The 15,298-nt window shown below is 34.1% G+C and overlaps 1 protein-coding gene across 7 annotated transcripts; it reads right to left on the bottom strand.

Moving 5' to 3' along the window:
- Nucleotides 1-4,838: 4,838 nt before the first annotated feature.
- Nucleotides 4,839-14,575, bottom strand: LOC8288081 (protein FAM135B). 7 transcript variants are annotated; one of them, XM_015718135.3, is made up of 15 exons: nt 13,436-14,575; nt 12,084-12,517; nt 11,912-11,997; nt 11,026-11,180; nt 10,329-10,393; nt 10,041-10,226; nt 9,894-9,948; nt 8,622-8,983; nt 8,023-8,212; nt 7,853-7,912; nt 7,508-7,762; nt 6,170-6,428; nt 5,884-6,089; nt 5,599-5,649; nt 4,839-5,416 (listed from the first exon to the last, which is right to left on the bottom strand). In XM_015718135.3, the coding sequence occupies exons 2-15, from the start codon at nt 12,152-12,154 to the stop codon at nt 5,126-5,128; spliced, it is 2,292 nt and encodes a 763-aa protein (XP_015573621.2). In that variant the 5' UTR covers nt 12,155-12,517; nt 13,436-14,575; the 3' UTR covers nt 4,839-5,125. The 7 variants fall into 7 exon arrangements, with proteins under 7 accessions (XP_015573621.2, XP_048227392.1, XP_025012447.2 ...); XM_048371435.1 differs by lacking the exon at nt 13,436-14,575 and adding an exon at nt 12,865-13,331 and having other exon boundaries at nt 4,839-5,435; XM_025156679.2 differs by lacking the exon at nt 13,436-14,575 and adding an exon at nt 12,865-13,310.
- Between the last annotated feature and the right edge of the window lie 723 nt (nt 14,576-15,298).

Genomic DNA, 15,298 nt, shown 5'->3' with positions numbered 1-15,298 from the left:
GTATTAAAATGTTTATTTTCTAAATGTATAATATCCATTAGATGTAATATTCTATAATAATTAATTTTTTATATTTAAATATTTAATATTTATGTATTTAATATTATTATAGTCAATGTTTATGTTCATTTCGTTTAATGTATTATTCATCAGTGTTAATATTAATGTTCATTATCTAGTAATGCAATATTCATTGTTTGTATATATAATGTTCATCAATATTCTTAAATAAAATTTTTGACTATTTATGAAATTTTTTATTACTTTTGTGATGCATATTGAAAATATTTTATGATTGGTATAAACATTCATCATTTATAGGTATAATATTCATTAGTTTGTCAATAAATATTCGTCATTGATAAAAATCATACCCACTAATTCATTCAAATAAACATATATTATGCAGATATAACTTAAATCGTCTTTACAAAATTGGTAAACAGAAAAGAAATAAATCTAAAATTATACTACAAATATTTATATTGCGATATACATATCTTTTCAACAAAATTAAGTCACAAAATAATGAACATATAACGTTTTTAACAAAATTAAATTAACAAATAATGAATATAAATAATTTTTTTAAAAAAAATTATATCAGCATTTGACGCGCCTGTAAAACTTAAAACACAGATTTTTATACAAGTAAAATGATGCCGCATATAAATCCCAATTGTTATAACATGGACCCCGGTCAATGAATCTACATGTACCAGAGTCCATAACACATGCTTAGTGCATTTTCTTTCTAAGATTTATGGTACATTCTAATTATAAAAATTAATATTATATAAAAAATTATATATAAACTTAAATTTTACGTGTCAATAATAAGAATACATGTTAAAATTAAAAATCATATGTATCAGAATATAATAACACATGTCAAAAATATCTTATTAGATCATATACATATTAATTTTTTTATTCATTTACATATACTAAAATGTTTATTTTCTATATGTATAATGTCTATTAGATGTAATATTCTATAATAATTAATTATTTTTATATTAAAATATTTATTATCAGTGAGTTTAATATTCATTATAGTTAATGTTTATATTCATTTTTGTTTGATGTATTATTTATCAATATTTATTGTCTGTGTATATAATGTTCATCAATAATTTTAAATAGAAATATTAATTATTTATGAAAACTTTTATTATTTTTGTGATACATATTAAAAAAGTTTTTATGATTGATATAAACATTCATCATTTATAATTATAATATTCATTAGTTTGTTAATAGATATTTTGCAAGTTAAAGTTATACTATATATATTTATATTGTAATATATACCTTTTTAATAAAATTAAATTAACAAACAATGAACATTTTATGTTTAAATAATAAATATTCAACTCATATTTGATGAACATTTGATATAAAAATTAATCAACATAAATTATTTTTTTAAAAGAAATTATATCAGTATCTTACACGCGCGTCAGGTGACACATATGAGCGTCTGAGAAACGTGAATGTTTATCGTATGTGTCAAATATTGACATAAATTATTTTATAAATAAAATATTGCCGAATGGAATTCTGGATCAGAAAGCTGAACCTACAATAGGTGGACATGTTCCATTTGTAATATGGACATCAATTATTGCAAACAAAATTTATGCACCAGTTCACAAAAGTAATCCTCCATATAAACAACAACATGTCTTTTAGAGAATACTACCAATACTGTCACGACCTCACCCGTGGGTCCGTGACCGGCACTAGGAAATGGGTAGGCAGGCCACCGAAACCCGTAGTAAGCTTGACACTCATTGACTTAAACAAATCTCGTCTAAATTAATGTTATTAAAGCCACAAATTATCTTAATAGCTACATTCTACATAAATACTTCGGTCTGCCAGAAAAGAACTAGGCGAGACCTGAAACTCAGAAAATTTACAACTGATACATCTACTATTACTACTGCGGAGAATCTAAGATTTACCAATTTACATACCAAATCAAATACATCACCCGATGATGAAGGAGTTCTTGAATAAGAGTCGCGAGAGGACTAACAATACGAATCCGAAAAAAATAAAAATGAGATCGGGTCTCGAGAGTGAGTTAAAATCAAATAACCTGGGGACTATTGCATTCTTCTCAGAAAACATAGATTATTCAAATTAGTATATCAAACCATGCACATAAATACCAATCATACTATAATCATACCCTATTACTTTCTTCACATAAAATATTAATCATTCGAATCAATATATCAACCATGCACGTAAATACAATCCATATTATAATCATACCATAATAAATAAATAAATAAATGAATAAATAAAAATATATTTTTACTTTTACGGGACGAGTGGCTCAGTAGAACCCTAACCCCAAATTCTAACAGCCATTTTGGCTCTCTTAATCCAATAAGATTGGCGCCCCGAGAGCAATGCTCGACCAGGGACCTTACCTCCACCGTCACTTAAGTATCCAAATAAGAAATCTAGTAGCCATTCGGCTCTCTTAATCCAATAAGACTGGCGCCCCGAGAGCAATGCTCGACCAGGGACTTTACCTCCAGTCTGGTCACTTAAGTATCCAAATAAGCCAGCGCCCCGAGAGCAATGCTCGACCAGGGACCTTACCTTCGACAATTTACATAAATCAGCCCAGAGAGCCATGCTCGACCAGGGCAAACCCATGAAAATCTTATTACATGTCCATGATCATTACTGCGGCATGTTCTACAAGCCACGCTTCCCAAGACACAATCATCCATTTAATAAATATCATTGTATAATGAAGTCATTCAACCATATCAAATTAATGATTAACAATTAAGAGTAAAACATCAGTGTTTCGGTGGAAAATCGATAATATTTGGAATTATTATAACATTACTATAATAATACTCATATTATCTTCAATAATTAATAATCCAGAAATTAATTACGTTGAGATATTAGTAACCATGTTAAACATAAACTTCCAAAATAGCATATTAAAATCAGACTTAGCAATAGTGCAATGATTAAATGACTTTAACTCACAGGTTTGGCGACCTCCTAGCTCTGCTCCGGTACCTCGGTAGGAGTGAGCCGAACGAACTGACAATCTAGTCACGGAAAATAATTTATCAAAACGATGAAACAATTACAATAGATCCTAGGTCTAGATTCCTGGCAGAATCTCGACTCGGAGAATTCTAGAAAATCCGTGAGAACCTCCCTTACAACACGAACATTACCCCCCGTAAAAACGGGTCTAGGACTGCCGGAAAAACACTCCAAATATCCAACAATTTAAACAACGGAGTCGGGTCCCCAAACTTCACTATTTCCGACTCCCACACAAAGACAAAATACGAGGCAGTAAACCGGACAATTATTTTTGACTCACAAATATCATCAAATACTCAATACCATCCAATAGACACAATTAAACCAAGAATTTCTAAAATTAACGGGCCAAAGAAAATTACCGAGATGCTCGATCGCCGGCCGACTTTCCCACGGAGTCCGATCGACGATCCGAACACACCATCGAACTCACAACGACGCAAGGCGATCCCGCTTCCGATTTTCCGATCGACACCCGATCATTAGGAGAGATTTGCGGATGATCTCGACCGTCGATTCGCGAACGAAGCCCGATCGCCACGAAGCCGGTGCCATTTCGGAAACTTGGTGAGGAGAGTCGGGATACGTCCTCCGATCTTCCATAGCCGGGCTGAAAAAACCCAAAACCTCGGCTGCCTCCATTTTCTCTCTCCACCGGATCTTCCTTTCCGCCACCACTATCGACAGCCAAAACAAAGCCGGTAGAGTCGATCGGCACCAAGATCGGCCGACCACCGACGTCGGAAGGCGGCAAGGAAGCTTCGGCCATCTTCCTCCTCGAGGCTGCCGAGCTGCTGCCGCTGCACTTCTTGCCGACCCGCCCGGACAGACGGCCAGCCTCCTTCCTCCGCGCTCTCTCTCCCCGACATCTCTTTTCCTCTCTTCTTCTTCCCTCGACTTCCATTCCTTTCAATATCGACATTAGGCCCCCGAACTTTTCTTATTACAACTTGGTCCCTCAACTTTCTTAATTACTTACAATTTCATCCCGTAATTCCAATTTAACCCCCAAACTTCTTTTTAGCCTTTCAATTAAGCCCCTAACTATTTAATTTGGGCCAAATCCGAATTATTGAAAATACATAATTACATAAATACCCCTGACCGACATATTTATTTATAAAAATACCAAGCTCACAAATTTCCATTAAACCCTCATAAAAATAACATTATACTGTCAATCCTTATTCCAAAATAAATTTCCAATTAAATCCTACACACAATTAAATTAAATTAAATAATCAATTTCCAACTTAAAATTTAATACTACTAATCAATTATAATACAAATTTTTCCAAAATTCTTTTATAAAAACATCCCTTACAATTTCTACCATAATTTTCCAATATATAATTTTACTTATATAAATATGCATTTGGAAAAATTTTGAATAACTAAATAAAAAATATAATTTATTCCTCAAATAATTTATTTAATTAACTCCTTAAAAATCAAACTAATTGGATATGGAAAAATAATTCATTATTAAACATATAAAAATTCAGGGTATTACAAATACTTTATTTTAAACATTTTTTCGAGCCGCTGTTTTTTGTAATAATTGATTTACCTCATCTTTGGTAAAAATTTGTAAATAATAATATTCAGTGATACAGAGATAAACAAAAGAATAAGTTACTGTTATTTATTACAATAATATTATAATTTTTTATTAGAAGTAACAAATAAAATAAACCAATTACAAAGAAAGTGTTGTTAGTATTTCATTTTCCATTAGCATATAATCTAAAAATAATAATCAGGTCACCCTACTAAATTATTATTATAATTATTATGATTTTTTAATAATGGTATCCAATTCCCAACCCCGACCAACACTTGAAAAACGCCCGACGACATATTTTCTGTTAATAATTGCTTCAAGTCTATTCTGAGTGGCCGCCAGTCGTTTGTCGGGATCCTTGTTTCAAGTAAGGACCATTTCTGAATCTGATCGCCAAGGCTCGAGGCAGTCTGCCAAGACAGTAGCAAAAGTGGGGTGGCAGAGATCATATAAATACGCGGCTCATCAACGAAATAGTTCCTGGAAAGACCACATTATGAACCTTACGTATATATCAGACTCCAAGAACTCAATATGGGCAGCCCGCCCGATGAAAGTGTTAAAGTTCTTGCCATAGGAAGATGTATCAAAGTTGACATCACAGCGCATGAATACCCGTTGCTCTGAGGTTGGGGCCCGTATCTGATCTAAGCAATTGTTCAGCATCTCCAGAAATACTCTGCCCTTCCTTGAGTAATCCCTGGAAGCAGATCGGCATAACTCCATTCTGGCTGAATGGTATGGCACATAACCATCCTGAGAGAAATGTAATCACCTAAAAATCTTCATGTTTGTTTTATCATTATAGTTCAAACAGGAGTAGTATAGTAATCTACGAATCCTAACAATTTCTCGGAAACTTGAACAACCCAGATTGCCCAGTTAGAGAGTGAGAATTTCAAAAAGTGACTTGCAGATATAGCATGTTAGGGAAATACCTGGGGAGAAGAAATCAGTATTACATGTTTGAAATTCTCTAATGTCTTCTTCTGAAAGAATAAATGAAAATATTTCAGAATTTCAGTCAAAAAGTAAACAATTAGCATTTTGCTTTCCTTTCACACACACATGCATGGAAATATATAAATCTGTTGTGCAAAATCATCATCACATTTCTTTTCCCAAAAAGCAAGCAAGAAAGATACATCAGGTCAAGAAAGAAAACAATGACAATAACGCCTAATCCCGGACAAGATTGACTGAAAACAAAGAATTTTCAATACCTCACAGAGTCTGTAGAAGAAGGTGTTTTGGAGATTTGGGTCGTCCGTGAAAGTGAGCTGATGAATGCACTGATTTCCTTTGAACTTCTTCATAAACCACATCCCAGAATTAAATAAAGAGTTCGAGCTGTAAAGATACCCCAACTGTGGACCAGATATAGAAACATATGTGTAGAGGTGTCTTTGTAATGGTTCCATAATGCTCTCTGTGGCAACATAAACAAAGATCTGGTCTTGAATTACTGACAAATTGAACCATATGGCATCCTAATGTGATAAACGTTACCTGCTAATGCTGCTCTTATAATGACATTGCCAATGGAATGCCCAACAAAACTAAGCTTGATTTCTCTTGGACCACCAGATCTTGAATATTTTTCCACTTTTCTTTTAACAAATGAGATCACTTCACTTGCCAGCCTTAATCCCATTTCTCTGAAGTCTCCTGATGTTTTTTCTTCATTTACCTGTGACATGAGAACTTCTATCTTTGGATCTATCAAAAGCCATTGATTTCGAACAAGTCGTAAATCCAGATGATGTCCCTAATTTATTGGATTTTCAAGAAAAAATATAATAAGTCTACTGATATAAAAGCTTAAACTATAATTCAGTTCAAACGTGGAAGAAATAGAATTTACAAAAGATGTACCGATGAATAAATAGTATATATAGAAAAATAAAAAAAAGTTTATGGCAGCAGAGAACACAAATGAAACAAAAATTATACTGTAGCCACGAAAACCATTGATTTCCTAAATGTGGAATTCAATTTAAGATAAGAGGATCAACATATTTCCCTAAAGCAGAATCAAACAATCAAATAACTGTCCTATCAGCCAGGAGAAGAAGATAGAATCATGATAATTAGTCCAAGCTCTGCTAAAACAACTCATCTATTTTTCAAGTTCTGTGCAAGCAAAGAGGTTCAATCTCACAGTTTCAAGATATTCTTCCGGTAAGAGGTGAATTGAACCGCGATTAACTAACAGTAACTTTAAACCATGGACTGCATGGATGGAAAAGTTAATATCAAAATAGTTAAGCACACAAGACAACGAAGTGAGTCTGATCCAAATCTGTTCAGCTAAAACCCAGCTCAAGAAGAACCTTATCCATGGTTCTTTTGGATGCTTCCAGGGAAAATAATGCAACCCACTGCTTCAGGAAAGGACAATGTGCTAAATAAAATTCAGATGCGTGTTGTAAATCATCTCTGTTGTGCCCACTTTAACTTTCAATAGGAGAATTTGGTTCACATCTTCCAAACAACAAAGTAGAGAAGTTCAATTAACACAAATGATTTGAAAATTTCAGATGGGATATAGTAACTCCTTGATCAACAGTAAGACTCCAATTTATCAATTATAGGGAAAGAGCTTTTCACTGATCAAGTTTAGCCGATAAACTAACATACATTATATAATGTAAATTAAGTACAATTACAGCACATAGGCACAATTATAAGTTTACAACACCAAACACATTTGGTTTCCATCTATAAACTTTGCTCTTAAAGGGAAAAAATAAGACCAGTGAAAAACATAAAGAAAGAACTGAGCACTGAAGAAAAAAATGCAATATAGTCTACAGATTCAATAGAACTGTGAAGAGCAAGACTTGCCTGAAATCCATGTACGAAAACAACAATCTTTAACTCGCGTCTTTTTTTTCGCAAGTTGCCACGATGGATCTTCCTTAGTGCTTCAGTACCAGGTTCGGAGAGTAAGCCAGGTGAATCTATCAGGTCCAAATCTCTAAAATAAGAATTCTCACTAAGAGTACGGCGTGGTGCATTTATGACACGCTCCACAAAGATAATAGGAATCCGTAGAGGATCTCCAAATATATACATATCTTGAATTGACCGAGTATTAATCTGCAAGAAAAAGAAAACTAGCTCTGTAGAACTCCAGAGTACAAGGAAGATGAGGACGTCAAATCAGTCAATCTGGGAGTAATAATTCACCCTCATTTGGCCAATACTTCGACGATGAAGCTCAGCACGAGTAGCTGCAGTCTGGACAGGCTGTACATAACACAAAAGAAAACTAAAAAGACTACCAAGAAAAGATTCCAAACCAAGAGTAGAATTTTATATGCTATAACAGCAATAAAGCATGAAGAACAAGGGTGTACATCATTAGCTAACTTCCAGAAACTCGAAACTCTTTTGTCAACAATATGGTGGGAAGAATCATGACTCCCACTACTTATGTAATGATGAGGCATCTCAACCTTAGAGTAAACCATCCAAATTGACCATTCAGCTCTGCGGTCCTTAGCCCAGGCATCACGCAGACATTCCAAAATCTTTATTTTATTTGCCCTGGAATGAAAGTAAAAACATCAGCAGTGGTTAAACTCCTCATATTACAGATAGCAGCCGAGGATATGAATATCAATCAAGTCTAATTTGAAGGATGTTCCAAATAGGTTAAGTCAACTTCATGATTAAGCCTTTCGTCAATGAAGTGTGCTGGAAAACGGTAAGGTATTAAACAATACCAAAACAACCAGCAAATATACTTGAGAAATAGTGAAGTATCAAAAGTTTAGCTTGAAATAGTATGACACAAAGGTTCAATTGATATTGGCATTGAACAAAAAGATTAAAAGCAAATCAGCAGTCTTAATAAATGATTTCAGAATAGACTCAAATAAGTTAGCACCTGGCTCACTTTTTATGCAACTAAAAAATGGTCAAATGATTCTACTGAACAAGAGCAAAAGTAAACCTATGAAACTGCAGAAAAGTGCTCCACAAGTATGATATTTGAGCACCCAGCAAATGAAAAATGTCCCCTACAGCTTCCTTTGGTAGAAAGTAGGGCAGCTTATCACTATTTGGGACCTTGAAATCATTTTGCTTTTTGTGTTGCCCCCCAACTTCACCATATGCAGTACCCAGATCTGCTCTTAGGATAGAATCAAACATCTTCACATCATTCATTTTGGCTATAAAATCAGTTAAATCAATTACTTGGTCGATGGATTTGCTAAGTCTCTGTAGCTCTCCCAGTAAAGCATCACGTGATACTAATAATGATTTAACGAGCATGATCTGGTTCATGCCGACAAAATCCGCCGGACCCACTGCCTGATCAAGCACAAAATCACAAGTTCAATGCACGGAGAACAAGTTTGAAGGAACCGATGGCCACAGTACCTATATAAACATAAAACAACAATCCCGTCCACCATTGTAAGTTGCATGTGAAGATTCAGGAATCCATCATATATTAAATTAGTGGGATTCTAGGTTCTACAACTTTGGAGAACTTTCATCTTCAGAAATTATTTTTTAGTTAAGCACTGTTAATTGGGGGGGACTCCATGAAGCATTGTTACATAGTAAGATGTCAGATCAGCTGATCATCCTTCCACTGATCTTCGGCATCTAAAAATTTATAGGTCCGTCCTCGCGTTTGCACCCCATTTGGATGGTTTAATAAGGCGTTTCTCTGTTGGCACTGATTATATAGTTATTTCATTGTGTAACGTCCAATCTTAGGTGAAGTAGCTCACAGGTGTGAAAACCACACAAAGAAATTCTCTATAGTCAGAGGTTTGAATGAGACTTAATATTTAATTTTAATTTTGTTAGTAAAATAATAAAAACTAGAAATAAGATACATAAGTTTATATCTATCAAGAGGTTTTACTGCATTTAGTGTATACTTTTTGAAAGTTGGAAATCGTTTACGCAGAAATTAAGCTTGTGCAAGGGAAAATAAGACAATCCCAAGCTAGTAAACTGCAGTTTTTGAACATAACCAAATGCAAATTTAAGTGCATGCACAAAAAAAATAGTAAATACAAATAAATAAATAAGTAAAAGAATACATGCATTCACATGTGAACATGCATTCTCATTGGTATATAATAATTCACCAGAAAACAATGCAGTCAAAAGAATGAACATAAAATATGTAACTGTACAGTTATCAAGAGCAACTGAGATAAAGTCATGCGAAATAACCATATGCAAGATATTAATAAAAGCATACTTGATTCGACATTTCAATTATTTCGCCAGCAACATCTTCAACTTGGTAAGGATCACTGCAATGATAAATACGGCAAGTTACTATATAAAACACAGTTGACATTTGATCAGAAGCAAGTTACTTATTTGATAGAAAAATGTAACAAACCTGGATATCTTTGGGTAGTATCCTGCTTTCAGTAGACTGAGATGGACACTTGCTTCGACGAGCACAGCATGAAACACATCAAAATGGATAGGGCAGTATGAATGCAATCCCAGAAGAGCTTTAGGAGGAATTCGAAATTCATGGACTGCGACAGAGGAAGCTTCCAGGTATGCTAACAACTCAAGCCTGCATGGAGTGCAATAGACCGGTGTTAGTATGCAATTTAAGTTTATCAAGATCAGGCTCGCAGGCTGCACAATTACCAAATACAAGTTATTTCCAACTTACCTATTCTCTGTCATGGGGGCATGTATAAGCTCAAATTTCAAAATAACAGCAGATGTGGGTGGAACCTGTAAAACATAAGTCATATCAACATAAGGGTTATCCTTTTTGGAGTAAACAAAGGCTTCATAACAGATAAGAAGAAGAATTGCAAGAAAAAGAATAAACCATCTTCCTCTTATTAATAGCAAGAGGACAACAGTGAAAGACCTTCCAATCACATTAAATATTGGAAGAAGATAGCCTTCCAAATACGCAAAAGCTGAACGCCATGGCAAGTAAATAAAAAACTTGTACCATAATATCCGCAAATGCAAGCACTGGCCCTTGAAACATTAGGTTCCTATCTAATTGCAAAGACAACACAAAACCATCATTCTTTATCCTCCTCTTTCCTTCCAGAACTCTATGATTTATTTTATATTGCTTGCTAAAGCACCAAAAAGCAATCCCAGAATCACTAAAGTCCAAACTCTAATACCTAATTGAAGTATAACCCACTTTCTAGAGCTGTTTGTTTTTGCACTCATATGTTGAACTCACTTGATCCAGTTTGTCGCTGACGGCAACCTCTGGCCACATTTATTTCTTTTACACTCTCCTTTCTTACTAGAATATAAAGTAAAAGAAGGGGTACCTTCTTTGGCAAACAAAGACATATACCCAAACATATAAATATATATTTGGAGAGAAAAGTTACCTTATATTTACTTAGAGATAGAACGAACGAAACCATGACAGATAAACAAACATCCTGCCTCGCATATTTAATCCGAAAGGGCTGTGTTAAGAAACTATTGTCTATATCATTGATCCTCCATGTCCCACAAATGTCATTAGAACCCAAGTCATTAGCTGGAGTACACACAGTATATGACCATAAACATCAAGCATGAAATTAATCACTTAATGATTTAAAAAACGCATATTGTTTTTCTAAATAGGAATAGTAAGAACTAAGAAAAGGTAATTACATAGAATAATAGAAACAAGTGAATGTAGCATAGACATCTTAATTAGCTCTTAGGGTAAATCCAGAACCTGAGAATCTGGATGTTTATAACTTAAAATGATTAGTCTCCAAGAGATATCTCCAAATCCTAGGTTTAACCTCATTAGGTTGGGTTAGGGCATTTATGGAATGGAAAGAGCTACCCCATCAATGTAGTGCAAAGGTCAAAGGCCGTTCTAATGAGTGCTCAAAACACTAATAGTTTCTTCTATGAATCACACTCTCCCAAAAGAAAAAGCATTTTTTCCTTCTCCTTTTCCTTCTTGTTCTTTGACAAATGTTGTCTTCAGAAAAATGGCAGTAGGCATCTTTGTTCTAAGGAACATAGTGTGCCCTTATCAAGTCCTGAATTCTATAACCCACAAGATTCTTCTAATTATATCTCCAAAGATATTTACTAATATCAATTCACTGCACCTTAATGTCATGTAAATTTTGATTTTAACCTTAAGAAGACCAAAAAAATAGAGAATTACTTATCTATTCTTCTTCTTTTGATAAATATATATCTCTAGAACCTCAAAATAATTAAAAATAAAAGTAAAAGAACACAAGGGGAATTCATCAATGGTACCTTCATACTGAACAACCCTGGCAGGAGTTCCCAAAGTAGTATATGCATTATCTTCCCATCTCATGCTAACCTTGATTTGATAGAATCTAAACCAAAAAACTAAACTTTGAAATAAAAAATAACAATAAAATAAATTTCATTCGAGGTTAATGATCAAATAAAATGCGCTTACCCTTGTTGGAAAAGGTCAAGGTTGTGAAACTTATGGATGTAAATGGCAATTTCTTGCACAGCGTCCCACATGGCAATCAGCTTAGTTATAATCAAATTTGACTTCACATTGGGTAACGTATTCACTAGCCCACATTAATGATATACACCAACTAACCATCCCAGATGCTTTGAAGAATAAAAATCCCCAAAACCTACATTCCTATATTTGAAGCCAAGTATTCAAATCTCTTTAAAAATTCAATATCCCCCTTAAACCCCATAGTTTTGAGCAAACAAGCAAACACCTTTTGGAGCTCGTTTCATTGACAGGCACGCAATAACCACATGAAAAACCACAAAAACCTCTTAGTGGTTATTGCTCTCCAGAATCTCTCCTCTCCCAGCAAATCAGCTCCCAAAACTCTCCTGGTTCGTCAACAATGTACCTGACAGCTGCACAGGAACATTACAAAGAAAATGTGATAATAATGCAAAATGATTCAATCGTAATAATAAAACGATTAGAACTAAAGGAATCTGATATCACCAAAGTTCATTTAGTGTAAACAAGGTGCATAAGTCATTGTTGATTGCTTATATACTACACGCATTATATATAGAAAAGAATCAGATAACCACATAAAAACACCAGAGAGCCTCACCAGGAATGTTCAGTTTCTCAGAAATAATGCATTTCTACCCTTCATACGTGGTGTAGTGTGATAATTCGGTACGAATGAATTAATAAAATGACACGATATACGAAACAATTAACAAAATAATAAAACAGAAGCAAAAACCTTGTTTAGATCTACAAATTCAGGGTTTACAGTTCTTATTTCAGATGCGAAAGAAAGATCTGCGAGGTTCGTATTTTGACCACCCTGTGCGTTTGTCGTCGTTTCAAGATGTCTGGCAAAGCTTTGTTTGTTTTGCGCCAAAATAACTAATAACCGAAACGGTTCAAAAGGCTACGGAATTAATCGGTCGGGTCGGGTTCCCGCCTATCCAACTCGGATTTTGGGCAAAGACTGCGTCTTTTCGGCCCATATGATAGTAAGGCCCAGCATATGGCATCAAAAAAGTGAAAAATGTTTGGGAAAAAAAGCATCAGTTGAATCTTTGGTGAATAATAAAGTTTTTATTCTGAATCCAAAACTTTCATAAGAATAAGGAGCAAGCATGACGAAAGTGTGGACCGTCAATTATTGCAAAATAATTTCATTAATTTTCAGCTAATGTCATTCATACTTTCTACAAAAGAAAAGAATATGCTTCTATAATTTTTCGCAAAAGATTCAAAACAAGCCACAAATTGGCCTCTACAATAACAGCAAGTCACTCTCAATCATCTGAAGAAAAGATGTGTACCTAAAGACCTTGTCAAATCCCGGAATAGATTAGATTGGAATATCTGGTGACATAAAGAAATAATTCACAGTTTGAGAACAATAGCTAAGAATTCATAATAGTCCCTGAAAAAGATATATATATATATATATAAGAGAAAATGAAATAAAGAAAATAAACAAGTTGATTTGAGGATTGGTGATCAGTAGGGTATTAGGGAGGAAGATGGAGGTAAACTTGTGACCCCAAATGTATTTGGCAGAGAGAAAGGAAAGGCCCCCATCAGTGGTTTGTCAATTTCTGTACAAGGCCATAAAAATGGCGCAGTGATAAGATACTGCTCATCCTACTTTCATTTTCAATTTAAATACACGACTCATGGCATTTGTTGCTTCGACCGACTGAAACAATCAATGAATTTGTTTTTTCTTTTTTTTGAACATTTAATGTAGTTTGTCATGTATATGCCTACTCTTTCTTATAGGTACACACTCTTCTGACATAAGGGTCTCTTTGTGTTTTTTCGTTTATTAATTTCATCATTTATTTTATTTTCGAATTATTATACAGCACGCTTCCAGAATTTGCCATGAAAGGACCTCCAATAATTTCAAGCATAATGACAACTTTAGGGTAGCATGTGATATGATAAAATTATTATGTGTACCCCTTTTTTATTTCGTTTGACAAATCAAACCTGGTATGAGATATATTTTGCAATAATCACTACACAAAAGAAAAAAGAGAAACAATTTTCACCGATTATAGTGAATAACAAGTCTCAAATTCCAATCTTATTGTGTAGAACATTAGACAACTTATGCTTTTCCTTTTTCTCTTCAACTGTTTGTTTTAAAAGATTATGCAACCAAGTGGCGCATGGGATTGCTAAACATGTTTATAATAGTGCTGCTTTACCTGTTGACTGGGATCATCCTCATCCTCTTATATTAGGTCATTTGTTTTCTTTTGAAGCCTAGTTTGGTGGATAGAAGCTTCAATGGAATTTTCTTAACTTTTTTTTTTGTGGTTATTTTTTGGATAGTTGATTATATAGGGTACGTACTTGTTTATCGAGGAGGAATGTAAGTAGTAACGGTTTGGTACTTGTCAAGCTGTAGGGAGAAGGCAAGAGGTTACCGTTAGTAAGAAGAGGTGGTGAACTTTCGTTTTCAGTTCCCATCCCTAATGAAATGCTATATATATATAGGGTGAGCAGAAGACGAGGATGATGTTGACAATGATGAAACATGGTCCAACAAGCAAAACTTGAGTTTGCTTGCTCCAATGCAACTTAATTATTGAGGATAGCAAACCCACATCATCCTCTTCCTCTCCATATTTTGTTTACCTTTGGATTCATATGAATGGTTCCAAAATCTGCCCCTCCTAGTAGACTTTTTTTTTTTTTTTTTTCCTTTTTCAACCTTTCAGACTCAAATCCTAGTGATATTTGTATATCTCAAATCCACAGGGACTGCTCTGAATTTGGAATCAAACAATTTCAGTGAACAAGACCCAAGAATAAGATTAATTATTTGAATGAGATAAAGTCTCAACTTTAATAATTTATTAGACTCAAAAACTTACATAACGGTCTAGTTTCTGCGCCCCAGCTCTAGAACAAATAAAAATTTGATTCCTGATATAAGCAAATCTTGTTTATTAATATAAACTTGCAATAAGATGAATTCTGTGATAAACCATGTTCAACGCACGATGACTTGACCATTTAACCTTATGCAATACGTCAAAAATGAAATTTGACAATTGAAGAAAGTGTTTCTGCAGTCTACAATGGCAGGCTGTCGTTTTCTGATGATTTTCTCCAACTCAGTCGTTAGGCGCCGCGTCCGCGTCCTTATCTTTTCTGAAGAAAACGTT

This window comes from Ricinus communis, chromosome 2 (assembly GCF_019578655.1).
Source record: "Ricinus communis isolate WT05 ecotype wild-type chromosome 2, ASM1957865v1, whole genome shotgun sequence".
Classification (NCBI taxonomy): Eukaryota; Viridiplantae; Streptophyta; class Magnoliopsida; order Malpighiales; family Euphorbiaceae; genus Ricinus; species Ricinus communis.
The sequence above is the reverse complement of the archived record's forward strand: the minus strand, read 5'-3'. Positions and strand labels throughout refer to the sequence as shown.

Coding starts and splice junctions, on each gene's coding strand:
- LOC8288081 (XM_015718135.3), bottom strand. CDS start 12,154: ATGTGGGACGCTGTGCAAGAAATTGCCATTTACATCCATAAGTTTCAC. Junction 8,984..9,893: donor TAATTGAAATGTCGAATCAA/GTATGCTTTTAT, acceptor GTGCTTGATCAG/GCAGTGGGTCCGGCGGATTT. Junction 5,650..5,883: donor TCTTCTACAGACTCTGTGAG/GTATTGAAAATT, acceptor TTATTCTTTCAG/AAGAAGACATTAGAGAATTT.